Consider the following 24,690-nt stretch of genomic DNA (forward strand, 5'->3'; position numbering starts at 1 on the left):
TCTGAGACAGGATATTTCTAACTTTAGAGATGTTGCGCAAATGGAAGAAAGCAGTCTTACATATTTGTTTAATATGTGCATTGAAGGACATGTCCTGGTCAAAAATAACTCCAAGATTCCTCACCGCGTTACTGGAGGCCAAGGTAATGCCATCCAGAGTAAGAATCTGGTTAGATACCATATTTCTAGGCTTTTCAGGGCCGAGTACAATAACCTCAGTTTGATCTGAATTAAGAAGCAGAAAGTTAGCGGCCATCCAGGTCTTTATGTCTTTAAGACATTCCTGCAGTTTAACTCATTGGTGTGTGTTATCTGGCTTCATGGACAGATAGAGCTGGGTGTCATCTGCATAGCAGTGTAAATGTATGCTATGTCTTCTAATGATACTGCCTAAGGGAAGCATGTATAATGTAAACAGAATTGGTCCTAGCACTGAACCCTGTGGAACTCCATAATTAACCTCAGTGTGTGAAGAGGACTCTCCATTTACATGCACAAACTGGAGTCTATTAGATAGATATGATACAAACCACTGCAGTGCAGTACCTGTAATACCTACAGCATGTTCTAATCGCTCTAATAGGATATTATGGTCGACAGTATCGAACGCTGCACTGAGGTCTAGCAGGACAAGCACAGAGGCCATAAGAAGATCATTTGTAACCTTCACTAAAGCTGTTTCTGTGCTGTGATGAGCTCTGAAACCTGACTGAAACTCTTCAAATAAGCCATTCCTCTGCAGATGATCTGTTAGCTGTTTGACAACTACTCTTTCAAGGATTTTTGATATGAAAGGAAGGTTGGAGATTGGCCTATAATTAGCTAAGACTGCTGGGTCTAGAGATGGCTTTTTGAGTAAAGGTTTAACTACAGCTAGCTTGAAGGCCTGTGGTACATAGCCAATCATTAGAGATAGGTTGATCATGGGGCGACCGTGGCTCAGGGGGTTGGGAATCGCATCTGTAACCGGAAGGTCGCCGGTTCGATCCCTGGGCTCTCTGTCCTGGTCGTTGTGTCACTTTACCCTACTTGCCTACTGGTGTTGGCCAGAGGGGCCGATGGCGCGATATGGCAGCCTCGCTTCTGTCAGTCTGCCTCAGGGCAGCTGTGGCTAGAACTGTAGCTTGCCTCCACCAGTGTGTGAATGTGCGAGTGAATGAATAGTGGTATTGTAAAGCGCTTTGGGTGCCTAGAAAAGCGCTATATAAATCCAATCCATTATTATCATATTTAAGATTGAAGAATTAATTAATGGCAGGACTTCTTTGAGCAGTTTTGTAGGAATGGGGTCTAAAAGACAGGTTGATGGTTTGGAGGAAGTAATTATTGAAGTTAACTCAGAAAGATCAATTGGAGAAAAAGAGTCTAACTTAACATCAATGGTACTAAGAGTAGCTGTAGATAATATTACATCTGTGGGATGATTACTGGTCATTTTTTCTCTAATGATAAAAAGTTTATTTGTGAAGAAGTTCATGAAGTCATTACTAGTTAACGTTAAAGGGATGGTCGGCTCAAAAGAGCTCTGACTTTTTGTCAGCCTGGCTACAGTGTTGAAGAGAAACCTGGGGTTGTTCTTATTTTCTTCAATCAGTGATGAATAGTAAGATGTTCTGGCTTTGCGGAGGGCTTTCTTATAAAGCAGCAAACTATTTCTCCAGGCTAAATGATGATCCTCTAGATTTGTGACACGCCATTTCCTCTCCAGATTACGAGTCATCTGCTTTAGGGTATGTGTTTGAGAATTATACCACGGAGTCAGGTACTTCTGATTAGAGACCTTAGTTTTCACAGGAGCTACAGTATCCAGAGTCGTACGTAGTGAGGAGGTGAAATTATTAACAAGATAATCGACCTCTGTTGGGGTAGCGTTCAGATAGCTGCTCTGCTCTATGTTGGTACAGGGCATTGTAACAGTGGGTGGATTATATTCTTAAACTTAGTTACAGCGCTTTCAGAAAGACATCTACTGTGATAAAGTCTACTCTCCACCGCTGTGTAATCGATTATTGTAAATGTAAATGTTATCAGGAAATGATCAGACAGGAGAGGGTTTTCAGGAAACACTGTTAAATGTTCAGTTTCTATGCCATATGTTAAAACAAGGTCTAGAGTGTGATTAAAGTGGTGGGTGGGTTCTTTTACATTTTGAGAGAAGCCAATTGAGTCTAATAACAGATTAAATGCCATGTTGAGGCTGTAATTTTTAGCATCTACATGGATGTTAAAATCACCCACAATAATTATTTTATCTGAGCTCAGAACTAAATTAGATATAAAGTCTGAGAAATCAGACAGAAACTCTGTGTAAGGCCCAGGTGGACGATAGATGATAACAAGTAAGACTGGTTTCTGAGTTTTACAGCTGGGGTGGACAATGTTAAGCATCAGGCTTTCAAATGAACTAAAAGTCTGTCTGGGTCTTTGGTTGATTAATAGGCTGGTGTGAAAAATTGCTGCCACACCTCCCCCTCGGCCTGTGCTTTGAGGTTTCTGGTAGTTAGAATGACTCGGGGATGTTGATTAATTTAAACTAACAGAATCATCCTGCTGCAACCAGGTTTCTGTAAGGCAGAGTAAATCAATTTGTTGATCAATTATTAAGTCATGTACTAACAGAGACTTGGAGGAGAGAGACCTAATATTTAATAATCCACATTTCACTGTTTTACTCTTTGGTTCAGATGTGGATACTGTATTGTTCTTTCTTTGTGATTGTTTATGTTTAAGTTGTTTGTTGCTGGTTTTTAGTTTGTTTTAGAAGATTAGATTGTTTTAGTTTGTTTTAGTTTGTTTTGGGTAGCAGGAGGAGAGAAGCTACAGAGAGGCGTGTAAGACTGCAACTCTGCTTCCTGGTCCCAACTCTGGATAGTCATACTTTGGGGGTGCTGCGAGATCGATCAACTTTAGACCAGACAACAAACTACGGAGGCTCCGGAAAAGTGCAATCAAACGATGAGTTTTATTATCACAGGAGAACAACCAACCGTCAGCATACGGATTGTTTTGCTCTGACAAGAATACATTGGGTTCTGGTTTTATAGGATAAAATATCACACCTACGTCAATACAGTTCAAAAATACATGGTGACAGACGGGCAAAAGTTCAACTCGTGCAGACAAGGGTACATCACGTACACTTCTAATAACCATACACTGACATATTACTTCTCTTTTCTACATTACTTGCCTTTTAAGGTAATAACTTCAGGTCTTAGCATCTCTGAGACCTAATAATGGACCCTCGTCATTAATCACTAAGTAGAGTACTTTGCAGCCAGTCTCAAACTGAAGCAGAAGACGCTTAGGCCTTCGCTCAGACCTGCTACTAGATTAATATGTGTATCGTAAGCGTGCATGCAATTAACCTGCTATGTTCTCATCTCCCCTCAGCATGTATCATCTGGACACTCTCACCAGTGAAGCTTAAAACCTTCTAGAATGGAATATCAACTCTAACCAAGCACATTTATGCATTGTGTATAAAATGAACTCAACCTATAAAAATAGAAAGGTCAATGTGATGACAGACATATTCAATGCAATATAAACCCTGTAAGAAATATTACTGATAAATGATACTGTGAAACATGTTATTAATACATTCTTCATAAGGCAAATTATATGGTAGCAATAAAAGAATCTCTGAATCCCAACAGGGGGTTTAATAAATTTGTCCATATTTCTAGAAATGAGAGCTGCTCCATCCAAAGTGGGATAGATGCCGTCTCTCCTAACAAGACCAGGTTTCCTCCAGAAGGTTTGCCAATTATCTATGAAGCCCACATCGTTTCTGGGACACCACTCAGACAGCCAGCAATTTAAGGAGAACATGCAGCTAAACATGTCGCTCCTGGTCTGATTGGGGAGGGGACCAGAGAAAACTACAGAGTCCGACATTGTTTTGGCAAAGTTGCACACCGATTCAATATTGATTTTAGTGACCTCCGATTGGCGTAACCGGGTGTCATTACTGCCAGCGTGAATTATGATTTTACTGAATTTACGTTTACCCTTAGCCAGCAGTTTTAAATTTCCTTCAATGTCGCCTGCTCTGGCCCCTGGAAGACAATTGACTATGGTTGCCGGTGTCTCTAGCTTCACATGTCTGAGAACAGAATCACCAATTACTAGAGTTTGACCCCCGGCGGGTGTGTCGCCGAGTGGGGAAAAACGGTTAGACACATGAACGGGTTGGTGGTGTACCTGGGGCTTCTGTTTAGGACTATGCTGCCTCCTCACCGTCACCCAGCCGCCCTCTTTCCCCAGCTGCTTGGGATCTGCCGGGGAACAGCTAGCGGGGCCTACGCTATCTTCGGCTGCACCAGCTACAGGGGCCTGGCTAGCTACAGGTGAATGAAGGGTGCGAAGCCGAGTCTCCAATTCAGTAATCCTGGCCTCCAGAGCTGCAAATATGCTACATTTGTTACAGATATAATTACTGCTAAAGGAGGCCGAGGATTAACTCAACATCTGACACAATGAGCAAGAAAGTGCAGGAGGGACAGGTGAAGTAGCCATGGTGCTAACGAGTCGGCTACGAGCTAAGCTAAGCTAGCGAAACAGTACAGAGACAGTGAGTGAATACTTTGGCTATAAATTAGGTAGTGAGTACACAGAAAGTGTGCTTCGGATGAAGCACGTGAAGATTATACTATGAAAAAAGAATGTATTTAAAAGTTGTTAATTTAAATTGCTAAGCAAATAAGCTACTCAGAAACACCACTGTGTTTGAGCAGGAACAGGAAGTGATACTCTACCGCAGAGCGAGCGAACACCAAGTGACAGCGCCACAGCTTGGCTTGCCATCACCAGTGTGTGTGAATGGGTGGATGCTTGAATGTAGTGTAAAGCCCTTTGGGGTCCATAGGGACGAAGTAAAGTGCTATACAAATACAGGCAATTTAACTCCAACTTCAAATAGCAATTTTTAGGTATCCTGATCTATATAGTCAAATATTGCATAAAAGCAACATAACCCATTTCTATCACTGTAGATTGATTCACAATTTATGTAGCAATTATCTGACCCTGTTAGTAACTGCAATAAATAGAATAAATATAGCAGTTTTTTTGACCAATCCAAACTGCAAAGTGATGTCGGAGTAACTTCTTTTATAAGTCATTTTTGAACCCCCAACGCCGGGGCCGTGCTCTTCTGGACAGAGATCTCAGGGGCGTCTGTCCCTACGGGCTTCTTTCTCTGCTTGTACCCCACTACTATGTCTTGTTGGTCAGTCAATACCACTTTAACTTGGTCATTCTCAATCACCTTTAGAACCATATCCCATTGTGACCTTTGTACTTCCAGGCCATACTCAGTACAGATCTTCCTGTATGCTGTGCCCTGGCTGCTAGCATCTTCCACCCTGAAGTTATGTGCTTGATTGTCTCAGAGGGATTATGATTAGTGCATCTGTGCTGTCTTCCAGTCCAGATTTGTGCAGCCGCTGGTAGTATGTCTCAATATCAGCAACTTCTTCTGTCTGATGCCAGTACATGCCATGCAGGGGCCTGACCTTTCATGATGGTTCTTCTTGCTTCTTCTTCTTTCTTGGCTATCTGCTGCCTGGATCAATCACTAAGCACATGATCATCTGTGGCCACCTTCCTGATGTATTAATGGATCTTTGTTCTATGGTTCTTATACTCACTAGTTCTCAGCCTCCTTCCTTCCACTTAGCATACAGTCCCAGGAAGCTGGATTTAGGATGAAACCCTCCATGCGTGGTCAGGAGCTTCCAGGTCTTGATGTCAGTGGCTTCTATCTCCTTCTTTGGACAACTTATTATCCCAACAGGGTACCTTTTCTCCTGTGGTGATCTTCAGTAGCTTCGGTAGGTGTTCACTGCCCAGATTTTGTTCTTCCCATTTAACTGACTTCTCAGGACTTGCCTTACTCTCTTCAGGTGTTTGTTGGTGACCAGGAGTGACAAGTTTAGCCGCATGTTCTCCTTAAATTGCTGGCTGTCTGAGTGGTGTCCAAAAAACGATGTGGGCTTCATAGATAATTGGCAAACCTTCTGGAGGAAACCTGATCTTGTTAGGAGAGACGGCATCCATCCCACTTTGGATGGAGCAGCTCTCATTTCTAGAAATATGGACAAATTTATTAAACCCCCCAAAATATGACTATCCAGAGTTGGGACCAGGAAGCAGAGTTGCAGTCTTACACGCCTGAACCAAAGAGTAAAACAGTGAAATGTGGATTATTAACGGGGCAATCGTGGCTCAAGAGTTGGGAGTTCGCCTTGTAATCGGAAGGTTGCCGGTTCGAGCCCCGGCTTGGACAGTCTCGGTCGTTGTGTCCTTGGGCAAGACACTTCACCCGTTGCCTACTGGTGGTGGTCAGAGGGCCCGGTGGCGCCAGTGTCCGGCAGCCTCGCCTCTGTCAGTGCGCCCCAGGGTGGCTGTGGCTACAATGTAGCTTGCCATCACCAGTGTGTGAATGTGTGCGTGGATGACTGGATATGTAAAGCGCTTTGGGGTCCTTAGGGACTAGTAAAGCGCTATATAAATACAGGCCATTTACCATTAAATATCAAGTCTCTCTCCTCCAAGTCTCTGTTAGTACATGACTTAATAATTCCATCCATTCGCTTCCGCTTATCCTTTTCAGGGTCGCGGGGGGCGCTGGAGCCTATCCCAGCTGTCATAGGGCGAGAGGCAGGGTACACCCTGGACAGGTCGCCAGGTCGCAGGGCCAACACACAGGGACAGACAACCATTCACACTCACATTCACTCGCACATTCACACCTAATGGCAATTTGGATTTTCCAATTAACCTATCCCCACAAGCTGCATGTCTTTGGACAGTGGGAGGAAGCCGGAGTACCCGGAGAGAACCCACACAAACACGGGGAGAACATGCAAACTCCACACAGAAAGACCCCGGCCTGATGGTGGAATTGAACTCAGGACCTTCTTGCTATGCGGCAACAGTGCTAACCACCGTGCCACCGTGCAGCCGACTTATTAATTGATCAACAAATTGATTTACTCTGCCTTACAGAAACCTGGTTGCAGCAGGATGATTATGTTAGTTTAAATGAATCAACACCCCCGAGTCATTCTAACTAGGGCTGAACGATATATCGCATTTGCGATAATATCGCGACATGATCAAGTGCAATTTTCTAACCGCAAAGGCTGCGATTATACTCTGGACATGTCCAAATTCATGGGCTGCATCCTCCTGAGGCCGCATTTGTAGACCGATTACGTCACAGCGACGCGCCGAAGGCTGTCCAAATTACTACCATATCCCAGAATTCATAGCGCAGCCCAGCCAAACTCCAGTTTCCAGCAATGGCGGCCGCTACTAAGTTTTAAAATTACTCATACTAATCTTTCTGGGTCACAAAATAAACTTTTAAAATATTTTCAGGCGAGAAAGTAGCTGTGTAAACATCAAATATCTGCTCGGTTTATCAAGATATCCCATATTTGCAAAAGTGCTTCGACGTTTTCAGAGGCGTCTGCTACCCACCAGCTCGACAGCTAGCCGGGAGCTCGAGGGTTACTGATGCGGCCGAGAACGGCACAACTCCCGGCACATCATTTTCAGATCACCGCGGAGTTTCGCTGCTCGGGTTAAACGTAATATATAAGTCACTTAGACAACCTAAAAATGTTATTGTTGGGCTTTTTTCAGTGTTTTGTTTGTTCGTGAGTAAATCGGTTTGGCTGAGATTAAAGTTATTAGATTAGATAAAATAAAACTTTATTAATCCCCCAGGTGGGTTCCTCCTTGGTTTTCACACAGCTGACTTAACGTCAAACAGAAAACTTATTAAACAGAAGTATGAGACAGTCGAGAATTTACACCAGTGTCTGGTTATATTTTAGATAGCAAGAAGCAGACGGCCGAGTTTATTAAACTCCACCGAGACAGCGGTGACGCTAATCAGAACTAGACCGTCCAATTTCACGCCTTTAAATTTTAAAGGCGTGTTTGTGTGTGTGTTTATACAATTGCTATTATGTTTGCACTTTATGTGTAATGTTACTGACTGCAGAGATCAGTAAGATGTGTGTATTTTTTATTTATTAGTTTTATTTATTTAATATTATTTTTTAATTGAATGACTGTCTAGTAGTTCACAGATGTCGAAAAACTGAGTGTGGTAAAGCCACAGATTTTGTTTATGTATATTTCTGCAATCTGCACATTGTACTGACTTTCATTTTAATGTTTACACCAGGGTTCCTTGTCAGCACTTTATGCTCAGATGTTTGTAAGCTAAAAATAAACTATTGTGTATGTTCAAATATACTGTTGTGATTGAAGAAGTTAAATAAAAATGTCAGTCATCAATTCATGCATCACCTCATGTCATCATAACAGAGGTCTGTCTTCCAGGAAAGAACAGTTTAAAATTAATGTAATATAGTATTGGCCATACTATATGATGTATTGCTTGTCTTTGTTTAATAATACAGAAGACAAAGACCTTAAAAAATAATCGCATATCGCATCGCAATCGCAATATTGGGGCAAAAAAATCGCAATTAGATTATTTTCCATAATCGTTCAGCCCTAATTCTAACTACCAGAAACCTCGAAGCACAGGCCGAGGGGGCGGTGTGGCAGCAATTTTTCACACCAGCCTATTAATCAACCAAAGACCCAGACAGACTTTTAATTCATTTGAAAGCCTGATGCTTAGCCTCGTCCACCCCAGCTGTAAAACTCAGAAACCAGTCTTACTTGTTATCATCTATCGTCCACCTGGGCCTTACACAGAGTTTCTGTCTGATTTCTCAGACTTTATATCTAATTTAGTTCTGAGCTCAGATAAAATAATTATTGTGGGTGATTTTAACATCCATGTAGATGCTAAAAATTACAGCCTCAACATGGCATTTAATCTGTTATTAGACTCAATTGGCTTCTCTCAAAATGTAAAAGAACCCACCCACCACTTTAATCACACTCTAGACCTTGTTTTAACATATGGCATAGAAACTGAACATTTAACAGTGTTTCCTGAAAACCCTCTCCTGTCTGATCATTTCCTGATAACATTTACATTTACAATAATTGATTACACAGCAGTGGAGAGTAGACTTTATCACAGTAGATGTCTTTCTGAAAGCGCTGTAACTAAGTTTAAGAATATAATCCACCCACTGTTATCATCTTCAATCCTCTGATGACTCGTAATCTGGAGAGGAAATGGCGTGTCACAAATTTAGAGGATCATCATTTAGCCTGGAGAAATAGTTTGCTGCTTTATAAGAAAGCCCTCCGCAAAGCCAGAACATCTTACTATTCATCACTGATTGAAGTAAATAAGAACAACCCCAGGTTTCTCTTCAGCTCTGTAGCCAGGCTGACAAACAGTCAGAGCTCTGTTGAGCCAACCATCCCTTTAACGTTAACTAGTAATGACTTCATGAACTTCTTCACAAATAACATTTTTATCATTAGAGAAAAAATTACCAATAATCATCCCAGAGAGGTAATATTATCTACAGCTACTCTTAGTACCATTGATGTTAAGTTAGACTCTTTTTCTCCAATTGATCTTTCTGAGTTAACTTCAATAATTACTTCCTCCAAACCATCAACCTGTCTTTTAGACCCCATTCCTACAAAACTGCTCAAAGAAGTCCTGCCATTAATTAATTCTTCAATCTTAAATATGATCAACCTATCTCTAATAATCGGCTATGTACCACAGGCCTTCAAGCTAGCTGTAGTTAAACCTTTACTCAAAAAGCCATCTCTAGACCCAGCAGTCTTAGCTAATTTTAGGCCAATCTCCAACCTTCCTTTCATATCAAAAATCCTTGAAAGAGTAGTTGTCAAACAGCTAACAGATCATCTGCAGAGGAATGGCTTATTTGAAGAGTTTCAGTCAGGTTTCAGAGCTCATCACAGCACAGAAACAGCTTTAGTGAAGGTTACAAATGATCTTCTTATGGCCTCTGACAGTGGACTCATCTCTGTGCTTGTCCTGCTAGACCTCAGTGCAGCGTTCGATACTGTCGACCATAATATCCTATTAGAGCGATTAGAACATGCTGTAGGTATTACAGGTACTGTGCTGCAGTGGTTTGTATCATATCTATCTAATAGACTCCAGTTTGTGCATGTAAATGGAGAGTCCTCTTCACACACTGAGGTTAATTATGGAGTTCCACAGGGTTCAATGCTAGGACCAATTCTGTTTACATTATACATGCTTCCCTTAGGCAGCATCATTAGAAGACATAGCATACATTTACACTGCTATGCAGATGACACCCAGCTCTATCTGTCCATGAAGCCAGATAACACACACCAATGAGTTAAACTGCAGGAATGTCTTAAAGACATAAAGACCTGGATGGCCGCTAACTTTCTTTCTTCTTAATTCAGATCAAACTGAGGTTATTGTACTCGGCCCTGAAAAGCTTAGAAATATGGTATCTAAGCAGATTCTTACTCTGGATGGCATTACCTTGGCCTCCAGTAACACTGTGAGGAACCTTGGAGTCATTTTTGACCAGGACATGTCCTTCAACGCACATATTAAACAAATATGTAAGACTGCTTTCTTCCATTTGCGCAACATCTCTAAAGTTAGAAATATACTGTCTCAGAGTGACGCTGAAAAACTAGTTCATGCATTTATTACTTCCAGGCTGGACGACTGTAATTCATTATTATCAGGAAGTCCTAAAAACTCGCTGAAAAGCCTTCAGTTAATCCAAAATGCTGCAGCAAGAGTCCTGACAGGGACTAGAAAGAGAGCAGATTTCTCCTGTATTGGCTTCCCTTCATTGGCTTCCTGTTAAATCCAGAATTCAAAATCCTGCTCCTCACATACAAGGTCTTAAATAATCAGGCCCCATCTTATCTCAATGACCTTGTAGTACCATATCACCCTATTAGAGCACTTCGCTCTCACACTGCATGCTTACTTGTTGTTCCTAGAGTATTTAAAAGTAGAATGGGAGGCAGAGCCTTCAGTTTTCAGGCCCCTCTTCTGTGGAACCAGCTTCCAGTTTGGATTCAGGAGACAGACACTATCTCTACTTTCAAGATTAGGCTTCAAACTTTCCTTTTTGCAAAAGCATATAGTTAGGGCTGGACCAGGTGACCCTGAATCCTCCCTTAGTTATGCTGCAATAGACATAGGCTGCCGGGGATTCCCATGATGCATTGAGTTTTTCCTTTCCAGTCTCCTTTCTCACTCACCATGTGTTAATAGACCTCTCTGCATTGAATCATATCTGTTATTAACCTCTGTCTCTCTTCCACAGCATGTCTTTATCCTGTCTTCCTTCTCTCACCCCAACTGGTCGCAGCAGATGGCCCCGCCCCTCCCCGAGCCTGGTTCTGCTGGAGGTTTCTTCCTGTTAAAAGGGAGTTTTTCCTTCCCACTGTCATCAAAGTGCTTGCTCATAGGGGGTCATATGATTGTTGGGTTTTTCTCTGTATCTATTATTGTAGGATCTACTGTACAATATAAAGCGCCTTGAGGCGACTGTTGTTGTGATTTGGTGCCATATAAATAAAATTGAATTGAAATTAAATTAAATTAAATTGGTTGTGACTTTCCTAGTGGCCTCTTCATGGTTCCAATTTGGCTGTGGGATTCCCAGGCACTTGTTGCCTTTTGGTAGTACAATCCATTCATTTTTGTCTACCTTTCCTCTCTCCGTTACCATCCAACTTCGTTCTCTAGTCCAAAATATATTTTTGTGCTGTTCCTGTAAATCGTAGTGGTGTAGTGTGGATCATTGAATTGATGTCTCGTTTACATTTGGCATTCAGCTTGGGTGCATGTAGGTGGGTAACGATTGCTTAATTTCGTAGTCAGTATCTGTAGCCAGCTAGCTCCACTAGCCACAGGTCTAGACAGCCTGCTGTACTTCTTAGGCATCCCTTTCTTCATCACACCTGTCTGCAGCTCTGATAGTTAACTATTGACAGCTAACTTCCTTCTGTGCTGCCTTGATCTTGGCCTATACTCTCCTTCTTCATGGGGGGTACTGCACCTTGTGGGTGTTAATCTTGTATCCATGCATCTCAGTAGTCACTACTGCTGTGGTTTGGACCAGCTGGTTGGTTTCAGTGATGGTTACAGTAGGGATTCAATTCAATTCAATTAAACTTTATTGATACTGAAGGTTGACCCAGAAGGAAATTGTCCCTAATGCTGCATTTACATCTTCTAGTAGACCTTTAGATAGTACTTCATGCAATATTCGTAATCAACCATGTTTTATACACACACAAATGTATCAAAATAGTATGAATTTATAGATGCCTCAATATGTAAATGATAGCACATATGACATGAGTGTCTGCAGGTGCAGGATACTTTTTGGGTGTTTTCTTATTGCACTACACCTGTTGGGGCAATCTGTTGGCATGTATTTACCACTGACAGGGACTTGTAGTGTCCTCAATATGTGATGCAATATCATCAGTGGGGGTTTCTTGGGAGCCCCCGCTATTTCCAGTGATTCGCTCCATGGGAGATGTCCCACTAGTGTTATCTCGTGAAGTTACTCTATACTCATCCATTGACTAAGTCAATGGTTGAACGATGCCCCATGACACAGCACTGACCTACCCACGTTTTATCATGGTTATGGACAGAGTGTATCGAGTGTGAGTTGTGACACTTGCGCAGATGAGGAACGCACCAAATTTCTGGTGTCAAAAAACACCAGGAAATAGTTTTCCAGGCAGCTGACTATAACTCAATGGCACTGCATATGGAATATGACGGGGTAGGCGCCGACAATTTTCAACGGCAGATAAAGTACTTGTGTTGCTCGCTTCTTGTAGCTCAAAGTTACCCACCAAGTGTCAAGGGCCTTTCGTGGTCACACTGCAAGTTCCGAACATAGACTACAAGATGGTTCTTTCGGACAGGGGAGGAGCCACAAAGGCATATCACCTCAACCTCCTCAAAGCATGGAGAGGCACTGAAACCACTTCTCTGGTGAGCCTGATGAGCTTGGTAAAGGATAGAGATGAGTTTGGATTGGAGGTGCCAAATTCCACCATTCCCACCTCCCTCTATTGTGAAGACCATCTCACAAAGGCTCAGAGAGTAAAAGTTGCTGTATTGCAGAACCATTTTCCAGGTGGAGAACTCACAGCCAACCCAAAGAAATGTGTGGTTGGATGGATGGAGGTACAGTATCTCGGGGACAAGATAGCGGCCATCGTATCCTGCCAACATCCCAAGACCAAGAAAGATACGAGGCAGGCCAAACTTCACGAAACTGACTAGACCCTTAACTGACCTCGAGTAGTGAGATACAGCATTGTAGAAAAGGAGTGTCTGTGGCAACATTTTGTAATTTCCTCCTCAGACTCCCATTCACCATGCTCAGATCAAGCCCTGCTACAGTGGCTCCATTGCATGAAGGATGTCAATGCCCTAATAGTTCATCTAATGCAACATTCATATGTTCAGGGGTGATCAATCCTTACGTTGGGTGAGTGCTGAGAGTTTGTACATGTGTGCATGAGGGTGGGAATGCATGTTTGTGTCTGTGTGTGCCTGTTTGTCTGTGTCTTATGTCAGGTCGGGTCTTAGACTCCACCTCTCTGGGAACTCCCAGGCCCTCCAAAGTGTGGAGGCCTATCTCCCCTCACCACACTCCCTGCCGGTGACTGATGCCCTCAGGGGTCGGTGCATTGGTGGTTCTTGGTGTCCGGGGCTGGGCGCTCAGGTATGTACCAGCTCACTCCCGGTGGCTACTTGGCGGGACCTGGCGCCTGTTGCTCGGTCAGGCCTCTTCCGGGGCACGGGGGGCCCTGGGGCCTCCGGCCTCTGGGCCTGCAGCTCGGTTCACTCTGGCACAGCTGGCTGCTGGCAGAACCGGCGGGCACGCCGGTGCAGCCCCCTCTAGCTTCTGCCCGGTGGCTACTGGGTGACCCCTCGTCTGGGGATCCTCAGCTCTTCCCATGAGGGTGGCACGGATGCCCCTCCGGTGGTCCTCCTTGGGCTCTCGCACTCTGGGGCCTCTGGATGTCTGGGGCCTGGATCTCCTCCATGCCTGCTTCATGCCCTGGGGGACGGGGCTATGGCTCTCTACATCCTCTTGCAGACCATTACATGGGGAAACCATTTGAATACAAGCACGCTGATCCACACAGGTGTGCACACGGATGTTCACTGCTCGTAGACTTAAATTACACCTTTCTTGGCTGCTACTTCTTGGCTGCTACTTCAAAGCACGTGGAGAAACTTTTACTTTGAAATGAATATAAACCTGAATGTGATATATGAGGAAACTTCCTGGGAAGATGAAGTGGACGCAGTGAAACAGCCAGCATTTCAATATCTGAGTTACTCATTTTTTTTCTCTAACAATAGTTTTACACCATTGTGGAAACCATCGATGCAGCCTGATATTCATACATATGGTTTAGCTTGCATTTCATCAGTCTTATAGTGAATGACTGTACATTCGCTAAAATAACTGAGGGAAGTGTTTCACTCTCTCACAATCTGGCTCTGACCCCAGACGTTTTCTTCCCCCTCTATGTTTCCTTCTTTTTGTGGTGCCAGGTGTCTTAGTGACCAGAGATGTGTTTATGCTGTATCACCCTCAGCAGCTTTCCACATTGTAAGCTGACAAAGGTGTGTACAGTACTGCACAGGACAAAGGGGTCTTGGAATTTAAAATCTGGGAAAAAATGCCCTTCTATCTAATCATCAAAACCTAAAGCTTTCAGGACTGATTCTAGCCATACACAAAAACCCTACAGGAGACTGTATATTTTTGATGATAATCATTTGTGATTTGATTTCAAACAAATGACTTAACATCCATGAACAGTGGTTTTATTCCTGCTATTGGTATTGTTCTCCTCTGACACACAAATGAAATCTGTTGGTGGTAGGACAAGTGAAACTGGAACTGATAAGCAGGATTGATAGGCAGGCAGACTAAAATGTCAAAAAATGGACTACTGAGAACCAGTATACAAGTAAATGGTAAATGGCCTGTATTTGTATAGCGCGTTACTCAGTCCCTAAGGACCCCAAAGCGCTTTACACTACATTCAGTCATCCACCCATTCACACACACATTCATAAACTGGTGATGGCAGCTACATTGTAGCCACAGCTGCCCTGGGGCGCACTGACAGAGGCGAGGCTGCCGGACACTGGCGCCACCGGGCCCTCTGACCAAGAACCGGTTTCATGGGGTTCAGATAGTTTTCAGATGGTTTTCTTAATTGTCAGGTGCTTTTCCAACATTGTTAGCTCTACAGCCCTCACATTCTAGCTGTGTAAGTTCAACAGGAACATTGTTAAGTGCTATGAAACAGAACTTGCTTTTAAGAATTTATTGTAAAGTCATCTGGTAAAACCTGTTGTTGAGCTACTGGTTCATTGTTCTTATCCTTTCCTGTAAAGCATATGGCCGGTCTCCACCATTTTGTTGAATTATTTTACCGAGCTGCTATTTTAACTAGGGTAGCACCATGGCAGAGAACCTTGCCCCTTTAATTATTGTTTTTTATTAAAATGTTTTAATTAAAGGTTTTGTATTGCCAGCCCTGCAACTGAAGTTCTTTTTTTTTGCAGCTCTATGCTTTTAGTAGTCTAATAAACTTTGATTTGTGAAATTGACCTGCCTCACCTAATAATGAGCCTTTGGGCTTTTGTGGCTAGTACAACATTTGCACTAGCTACTGTGATCTCTCCTGGGGTGTAACTCCCTCCCCAGGTGGCGCTGTCAACACCATTTAGTCACTTTCACCGGTTTTCCGCCTTCACGACGCCAAACATATAAGGCAAAATCAAAAATCGCAAATGTTGCATAAAACACATTTTTATTAATTATTCAGTAAAGCCATGATCTCCATAATCAGAATGTCATTACTGTCATTGTCACAGGTACAACAAAATTAAAAATGGTCAGTGCATCATCCCTAACAATATGAAAATATAAATAAAACAATAAAATTCAATAAAATCAATAAATAAAATACTTAAAGTGCTAATAAGAAAAGTATTAGCAAACATTCACATACATGCTTCAGTCAGCGCATAGATTAATTCAAGAGTGCCGTGATGGACATTTTTTTGTAGCAGCACTCAGACGTGTTACTGCGGATGAATAAAAGCTGTGTTTGAGTCTATTAATCCTTCCACTGATTGCTCTGTGCCGTCTGTCCGAGGGCCACAGTTCAAACAGGGCGTGGCCAGTGAGGAATCTTTTATAATGTTCTGAGCTTTTTTACGACAGCGGGTATTGTGTAGATCTTCCAGCGTGGGGAGGGGGCAGCCAGTGATCCTTTGGCGATGTTAATGATCTCTTGGAGTGCTTTCCTCTGAGCCACTGTGCAGCTAGTGTACCAGATGCATATGCAGTACGTTAGTACACTCTCAATGGTGGCGCTGCAGAAGGACACCAGCAGTCTGTGTGATGTTATTCCTCCTGAGAATTCCCAGGAAGTCTCTGTTGGGCCTTTTTCAGCAGCTTGGAGATGTTTGCACTCCAGGAAAGGTTCTCCTCTATGTTGACTCCCAGGAAGCGGAAGCTTGCCACCCTTCCTACACAGTCCCTATTAATGAATAGTGGTTGGATCTCTGCCTTTTTCCTTCTGAAGTCTATTATGAGTTCTGTGGTTTTTGAAGTGTTGAGGAGGAGGAGTTGAGAAGGGGGAGTGTTGAGGAGTAAATAAAGACATTCGCACCAAGCTAAAAGTGCAGACCTCTGCCTTTAACATATAAAGCAGCCAGGTATGACCTCCAAAAGTCCATAAAAAAGGCCAGAAAGGACTACAGGGACAAAATGGAGTCCAGCTACCACAGCTTTGACACCAGGCGACTGTGGGATGGACTGACTGCATCACTGACTACAAGAAGGACAACACAGTCAGTGTTCAGCCCACTGCATCTCTCGCAGACGAGCTCAACAACTTCTATGCTCGTTTTGACGCAGACAACAGAGAGCAGATCCTCTACCCTCAGGAGGACAGTGAGGCTGCAACTTTACCTCTGAAAACAGAAGCTGTGAGATGGACCTTTAAAAAGGTAAATCCTCACAAAGCTCCAGGGCCAGACGGCATCCCAGGCCGGCTACTCAGAGTGTGTGCAGACGAGCTGGCAGAGGTGTTCACCAACATCTTCAACCTCTCCCTGAGGCAGTCAGTGGTCCCCACGTCCCTCAAAGCATCCACCATCATTCCTGTTCCCAAAAAATCAGTGGTCTCCTGTCTGAATGACTACCGTCCTGTTGCACTGACATCCGTCATCATGAAGTGCCTGGAGCGGCTGGTCAAAGGTCACATCTGCTCCTCCCTCCCTGACACACTGGACCCTCTTCAGTTTGCCTATCGGACAAACAGAGCCACAGAGGATGCCATCGCCCTGGCAACGCACACCACCCTCACTCACCTGGAAAAAGGGAATACATATGCAAGGATGCTCTTCATCGACTACAGCTCGGCATTTAACACCATCATCCCCTCAAAACTTGCCACGAAGCTCGTCGACCTTGGGCTGGGAACACCGATCTGCAGATGGATTCTGAACTTCCTCACAAACAGGCCCCAGGTGGTGAGAGTTGGTAAGCACACCTCCTCACCACTCATCCTAAACACAGGTACGCCACAGGGCTGTGTGCTTAGCCCCCTCCTATAGTCCCTGTTCACACACGACTGTGTTGCTAAACATAAGTCCAACATCATCATCAAGTTTGCGGATGACACAACCATCATAGGCCTCATCACAGACAACGATGAAACGGCCTATACAGAGGAGGTGATGGCACTGTACGAGTGGTGCCTGGAAAATAACCTGACTCTCAACATCAGCAAAACTAGAGAGATGATAGTGGACTACCGGAAACGACCAGTCAGGGAGCACCAGCCCATCCACATCAACGGTGTCAAGGTCGAAAGGGTCAGCAGCTTCAAGTTCCTTGGAGTCAACATCACCGAGGACTTCTCCTGGACCCTTCACACAGACACTGCTATCACGAAAGCTCGCCAGCGGCTTTACTTCCTGAGGAGGCTGAGGAAGTTTGGTATGAACGCCAACATCACCTCAAATTTCTACAGGTGTGCAATTGAGAGCTTACTGACGAGTTGCATCACAGTTTGGTACGGAAGCTGCTCTGCCAGCAGCCGTAAATCACTACAGAGGGTGGTGAAGGCAGCAGAGCACATCACTGGCACGAGGCTTCCTGCCATTCAGGACATTTATCTCCAGCGATGCCTCCGTAAAGCACACAGCATCATCAAGGCCCACAGCCACCCAGCACATCAGCTCTTCTCCTTGTTACCATCTGGCAGACGTTACAGGAGTCTGTCTGCTCGGACTACAAGACTTAAACACAGTTTCTACCATCAAGCCATACGACACCTCAACCACAACACTTAAACACACACACAGTCCACAGGACGCGCTCAGAAGCTACCTGCAGCTTCACAAGTACTCTGTTTAATCTGCACTGGTCACTTCACTTTATTGTTATTGATATTTATATTTTAAAAAAAGTGCAATACTGCAACAACTGCCACAAAACAAAATTTTTTATTTTTTATTATTTTATTTTATTTTATTTTTTTCTACTGTACCATTCTGCTGAGTGACTGTCTTCTGCTCGTCAAATACATTTCATTGCGATGTTGACCCTGTGCTAACTTGCATATGACAAATAAAACTGAAACTGAAACTGAGGAGGTTATTGGCCTTACACCATGACGACAGCTGCTCCACCTCGTCTCTGTAAGCAGACTCGTCACCCCTGGAGATGAGCCCCACCATGGTGGTGTGGTCTGCAAACTTCACAAATATGTTGCTCTGGTGGAGAGGAGTGCAGTCGTGTGTGTAGAGAGTGCAGAGCAGTAGACTGAGCACAAAGCCCTGGGCTGAGCCCGTGCTGAGACTCAGGGCTGAGGATGTGCAGTGGCCAACTCTGACTCTCTGTCTTCGGCCCGAGAGGAAGCTGTTGATCCACATGCAGGTGCTGTATGGAAGCCCCAGGTCTTGTAGCTTGACCACCACTTTGTGTGGAAGGATGGTGTTAAAAGCTGAGCAGTAATCCACGAAAAGCATCCGCACATGGCTTCCATGCTCTTCCAGGTGTGTTACGGCAGCATGGAGTGCTGTGGCTACAGCGTCTTCCGTGGACCTGTGCGAGGGATTTGTTGAAGATCCCGGTGAGGGTCCCAGGATCTGAAAGTAAGCCTGCAGTGTGAGAGCGAAGTGCTCTAATAGGGTGATATGGTACTACAAGGTCATTAAGATAAGATGGGGCCTGATTATTTAAGACCTTGTATGTGAGGAGCAGGATTTTGAAATCTGGATTTAACAGGAAGCCAATGAAGGGAAGCCAAAACAGGAGAAATCTGCTCTCTCTTTCTAGTCCCTGTCAGGACTCTTGCTGCAGCATTTTGGATCAGCTGAAGGCTTTTCAGGGAGTTTTTAGGACTTCCTGATAAGTCTACACAGAAGTTACTGTGATACCTTTTCCTGAAGCTTCCGGACGGCATTGTGAAAAACATCTGCTTAGAAAGAATCCATTGGCTCTGAACTAGGAGGCCTGAAGTATGAAGACTGCGTCCTATTGTGGCCAAATTCAGACATTCCAAGCAGAATGAGCTGAAAGGAACAGACTTCAGCAGGACCAGTTCCCCAAAGAGATCCTGGAGTGACACAAGGTCCTGTTCCCAGTCTGATGCAGCTGTATGCTGTCATCGCCACAGACCGGCGCTACGTGGACAGACAGCTCTACCATGACCCCAGCACCACTCCCTGGTTGTATTAACCACACTTCAGATAAGAATCCGCTAGATTTTTCTCTCCTCCTCTTCCATTAACACCTAAATAGCTGATTCATGTCAATACTTTAATCATCGTGATATCATCACAGATAAATCACCGTCAATCTCCACAGCATGGAGATTAAAACGTTTTCTCTTTCATCCCTCCCATTAGTGCCTTTGCATGTTTTTCTCCCGTCTCTCACTGCACCGATCAGCTGTTTCCTACTCAGTAACAAACAGCTCATAAACTTAAAAGAAAGTTGTGTGTGACTATTTTTTCACTTCGTCTTAATTTCCTTTTCCTCCCTTTTTTCCCTCTTGCTTCTGCTCCCTCAATCTTTTCACATGTGCGCGGCAATATCTCGGACATACACACTCAGCATCAGCACATCCACTACAGCCTCACAGCACACACAGATATGTAGGACACACACACACATACGTCCACTCAATGTGCACACACATAATCAAACAACACCTAGCACCCCTCTGGTCTACATATTGCACTCATAAAAACCTGTCACCACATTTTTTTAACACCCAGTGGACATGTTTTTTCTTATTCATTTGCGCATCACACGCGGTGTGCAACATTAGTTACACACACACACACACACACACACACACACACACACACACACACACACACACACACACACACACACACACAACTATGGGCACATTAAGGTTTATCCCATGGAACATACATGGATCTGGCTACAGAGAGAAGAGGTTATGGAAATGTAACCAGCTTAAAAATGACAGACATGGTTTTATTACAAGAGACTCACAGACCTGCCTCAGCTAAAGATGAACCTACAGTGGGGCAAAAAACTATTTAGTCAGCCACCGATTGTGCAAGTTCCCCCACTTAAAATGATGACAGAGGTCAGTAATTTGCACCAGAGGTACACTTCAACTGTGAGAGACAGAATGTGAAAAAAAAATCCATGAATCCACATGGTAGGATTTGTAAAGAATTTATTGGTAAATCAGGGTAAATCAAAATACCAGCTACTGTGTGTGCAAACCTGGTAAAGACCTATAGTAAACGTTTGACCTCTGTTATTGCCAACAAAGGTTATGTTACAAAGTATTGAGTTGTATTTTTGTTATTGACCAAATACTTATTTTCCACCCTGATTTACGAATAAATTCTTTACAAATCCTACCATGTGGATTCATGGATTTTTTTTCCCATTCTGTCTCTCACAGTTGAAGTGTACCTCTGGTGCAAATTACTGACCTCTGTCATCATTTTAGGTGGGGGAACTTGCACAATCGGTGGCTGACTAAATACTTTTTTGCCCCACTGTAACTAACTGCAGTTCACAGATACAGTTAAACAGTAAATGAGCAATTATGGACTCTCCTCACCCTAACTGTAGGGAATATACTTTCTTCTCACATTTCAACTCAACAGCCGTCTGTGTGCATGGGTGTTGGACTTCCTCACTGGCAGAACTCAGGTGGTGAGGGTGGGTAGATGCGTCTCTAACATCACCATCAACACAGGAGCACCTCAGGGATGTGTCCTCTCGCCACTGCTCTACTCCCTCTACACTTCAGACTGTGTGGCCACCCATGGCTCCAACACCATTGTGAAGTTTGCTGACGACACAGTGGTGTTGGGTGCCATCTCCAACAACAGGCGGCCTACATGGACGAAGTGAAGAATCTGGCATCATGGTGCCAGCCTTTTTTTGTGCATTTTTTTCTTTCTTTTTTTTACAGCGCATTGTGTTCTGCCTCCTGATTGGCTAATCCTGTGCTGTGTCTGCTGTACAGGACAGGATGTGTTCAGCTTGTCAAATTTACATAAATCTTCGATCCCAGCAGTGTGACTGAAGTGCTGCACTGTATGTTTGTAAGTTTTCTCCCCAACAAACAACCATGTCGACGAAACGTTTTGCTCCATCAAAGGCTCCTGCAGTAGCACCCAAGGAAGATGCCAACCATCGCACAAACAGTTGGACTTCTGGTAGGAGTTACCATATTTTACGGATTATAAGGCACATTAGGCGAAACAAAACAGTCAGAAAAGTCAAACTTTACTCATTCTTCTTGCTTCCTCTACTTCCGTACCATTGATGATTCATTAATGTTGAATTCTCTGCAGCTGCTCTGTTCCCGTGTTCTGGACCTGAAAACATGGTTTGATCTTTGGTTTCATTCTGTAATACTGGACCTATTTTTCTACGAAGGTTTGAACTTTGAGAGTTTAAACAAGAGAGAAAAGTGTGAAAATGTTCGTGCCTGTCTGAGAAAAGTGTATAAAGTGTGTAGTGAGAGGTTTTCCAGCCTTAAAACATCTATAACAATTGTAAAAACTAAAGTTGGCTCCTTCTCAAATTTCACCTGTCGCGGCTTATTTTTAGAACGTAACTCCCGCGACAAACGAGGGAGCGCTGTAATGTTCTTGGTGCTTGCTATTCATTAAGTATAGTAGACAGTAGATGGTAAAGATCATGGTTTTAACACAAGGTTCATTTAGCTTTCTAAAGCAGAAAAGAAAAGAAATAGCTTATTTGTCCCATATTCAGGGTATTATTTTGTTTCAGCATTTTAATATTAATTTGACCACAACAAACATATAAAAAAGACTAAAGGAATTTTGCGCTGCTGTGGTCATCAACCTCGCTGTCAAGCTCAGCAGACTGAGACAACTGGTGGCATCGTTCTTTGGGTTACGGGGAGGTGTGTTTGCTTTATGTGCAGTTGGCAAGCTCATCTGTACTTCTGTGTTTTTAAAGAATAAATACCTCATGGCACAACCACATCCAGCAGCATATCTACAAATCTGAGAGGAAACTCTCCTGCTAACAAACCTGCTAAAATATGCCATTAATACTAACCAAAAAATACAGTAACATTTGATCAGAGTCGTTCAGCTGCTCAGAGGAACGACTCCAGAGAGGCAGGGATGATGAAGGGGTTGAATCTAGACACGAGTCCACTCTGCACTGAGGGGGTTTAGCCAGAGTGACTATGCCACAGGCCAGATTATCATCTTACAAAGCACCTAATGCTTTGTAAGATGATTAAATCTATTTCAGGAGGGATTTATTCCATAGCAGAACTCTGTGATTGCAATGTCTTGATGGATGCTCTATCATCCAGGTAAGGAAATCCCCGAAGGTTGATTCTGTTCATCTGGACGTTTCAGCTGACGGCAGGTTTCCCCAGTCTTACAGTACATTTGCATAATCATTACAACTAGCACCACTGGCGAACAATGGGCTGTGAGGTCAGTTTTTTGATCATTAATATGCAAATTATTATGACCATTGATGAGCAACCATTGATCAATGACCACTGATCTATGCTTGCAATGTCTACATCTTTCTCACCATTAAAGGAATTTATAAGATGTGTTTGGCTATATCTTTAGATGTTAGCAGTAACGAATGTGTAACAATTGCACACACACTAATAAAACCTTGTAATGATGCTGTCAGTTTGAAGCAGTCAGTTGTGGTTTTGGAAAATATTGGACGATCTTGCAGCACCGCTACTCTGTCCACCATTCATACACAAGTTTCTCCCTGACTGGATTTGCCAATCAAAGCTGTGATCATGACGTTGCACCGTATTTCAACAGCATCACAGCAAGTTAGTAATTAAAGTCAAACTTATGAGAAAGGTGACCCTTTGAAAACAAATCAGTGTGATAAGAACTATTAATAAAAATGTATCTGAGGAGAACTTTTTTGTTTTAGCTGGACCCCAGCAACAATCTGGAAACTGTGACGGTCATTCATATTGCAAACCAGCCCACGCTACTCTTCTTGCATTCACTCTTCACAAGGTCACCAACACAGTGATCTATGTATTTACAAAAACTTTTGTTTTGAAAATCACCACAGTATGAACTTAAAGCAAATGCTGTCTGCTTGATACACTGTGGCTGTGCGACTTACCAAGAAGAGCTTCAAACAGGTTGCTTTTGAAAATCCCCATCACTCTTTGAATGGCAGTTTTGAGCAGCTGCTCCTCCGGTTTCCTCAGGTTAGTGCAGTATTCCTCCAAAAGTGCAAGGGCTCGAGCTGTGTCTGCAGAGCACAGAGGAAAAAAGGCTCTGGGGTTTCCTTGGTTTATTTTTCTCATGGATAATTTATGTAAAATATATACATTGATCTGGTAATATTTAATATCCTGTGCTAAAAGGTTGATTCTCTTCATAGAGACAAAGTATTTTCAGTGGGAGAAACGTTTTGTCACTCATCCAAGTGACTTCTTCAGTCTCAGCTGACTGCAGGTTTCCCCACTACCTTTGCATACTGACTGAAACTAGCCGACTGAAGAGAGGATGCCACACCGAGGATGGGGACAAGTGGGTGAAAAATTTGTCATCTAAGCAGAGAAAAACATCCTTGCAAAAGCGTTGAACTTTGCTGTGACGCCTAGACAAATCGTGCCTCAGAAAAAAGCGATTTGAAACAACAACATTGTAGATGTTGAAAGTTTCGGCCTGTCTCAGCAATGCAAGGCCACCAGCATCCAACATCAGCATGGAGGAGAGGAAGGTACTCACATCACTTATTAATGACAGCAACATTATCATCCTTCAGGCAGACATGGGTAGGGTTGCTAAACCAGAAAGACTATCATGACCCGTCATTAGGCAGCTTGAATTTAGTTCGGAAGTGAGAGATGTCAGTATGGACGCAGATGATGGGCTCGTACTATGTTACATCTCTCTTCAATTGTGTTCCAGTCACTGAAGCAGTGGAAGTAGTTCATAAGAGATGACAGGATGACCCCAACCTCAGCAACAGGACCACTCTCAGCACCAACCACATGTGTTTGCTCCGTGTCTTCATTCCACACATTTCATATACAAGGGTCAGTACTATTACACATTAACTCAGTGGACCGACACATCAAATTCACCAGGGAGGATATGAAAAGTGGCAGGTTAGCCTTCTTAGACTGTGAGAT

The 24,690-nt window shown here is 43.5% G+C and overlaps 1 protein-coding gene across 12 annotated transcripts in view; it reads right to left on the reverse strand.

Moving 5' to 3' along the window:
• Window positions 1–24,690, reverse strand: part of LOC113030572 (disks large homolog 2-like) — a 175,923-nt gene that overhangs the window by 142,837 nt on the left and 8,396 nt on the right. For 8 of the 12 annotated variants that reach the window (XM_026182128.1, XM_026182129.1, XM_026182133.1 and 5 more), the window contains exon 3: window positions 23,670–23,801. The exons of 3 other annotated variants lie outside the window; for them this stretch is intronic. In XM_026182128.1, the coding sequence (XP_026037913.1) occupies window positions 23,670–23,801 (132 nt within the window). Of the gene's footprint in view, window positions 1–23,669; window positions 23,802–24,690 lie in introns of those variants that run through there. One more of the 12 variants, XM_026182141.1, reaches the window with a different exon arrangement.

The sequence above is a fragment of the Astatotilapia calliptera genome, chromosome 10 (assembly GCF_900246225.1).
Source record: "Astatotilapia calliptera chromosome 10, fAstCal1.2, whole genome shotgun sequence".
In the NCBI taxonomy this organism is placed as follows: domain Eukaryota; kingdom Metazoa; phylum Chordata; class Actinopteri; order Cichliformes; family Cichlidae; genus Astatotilapia; species Astatotilapia calliptera.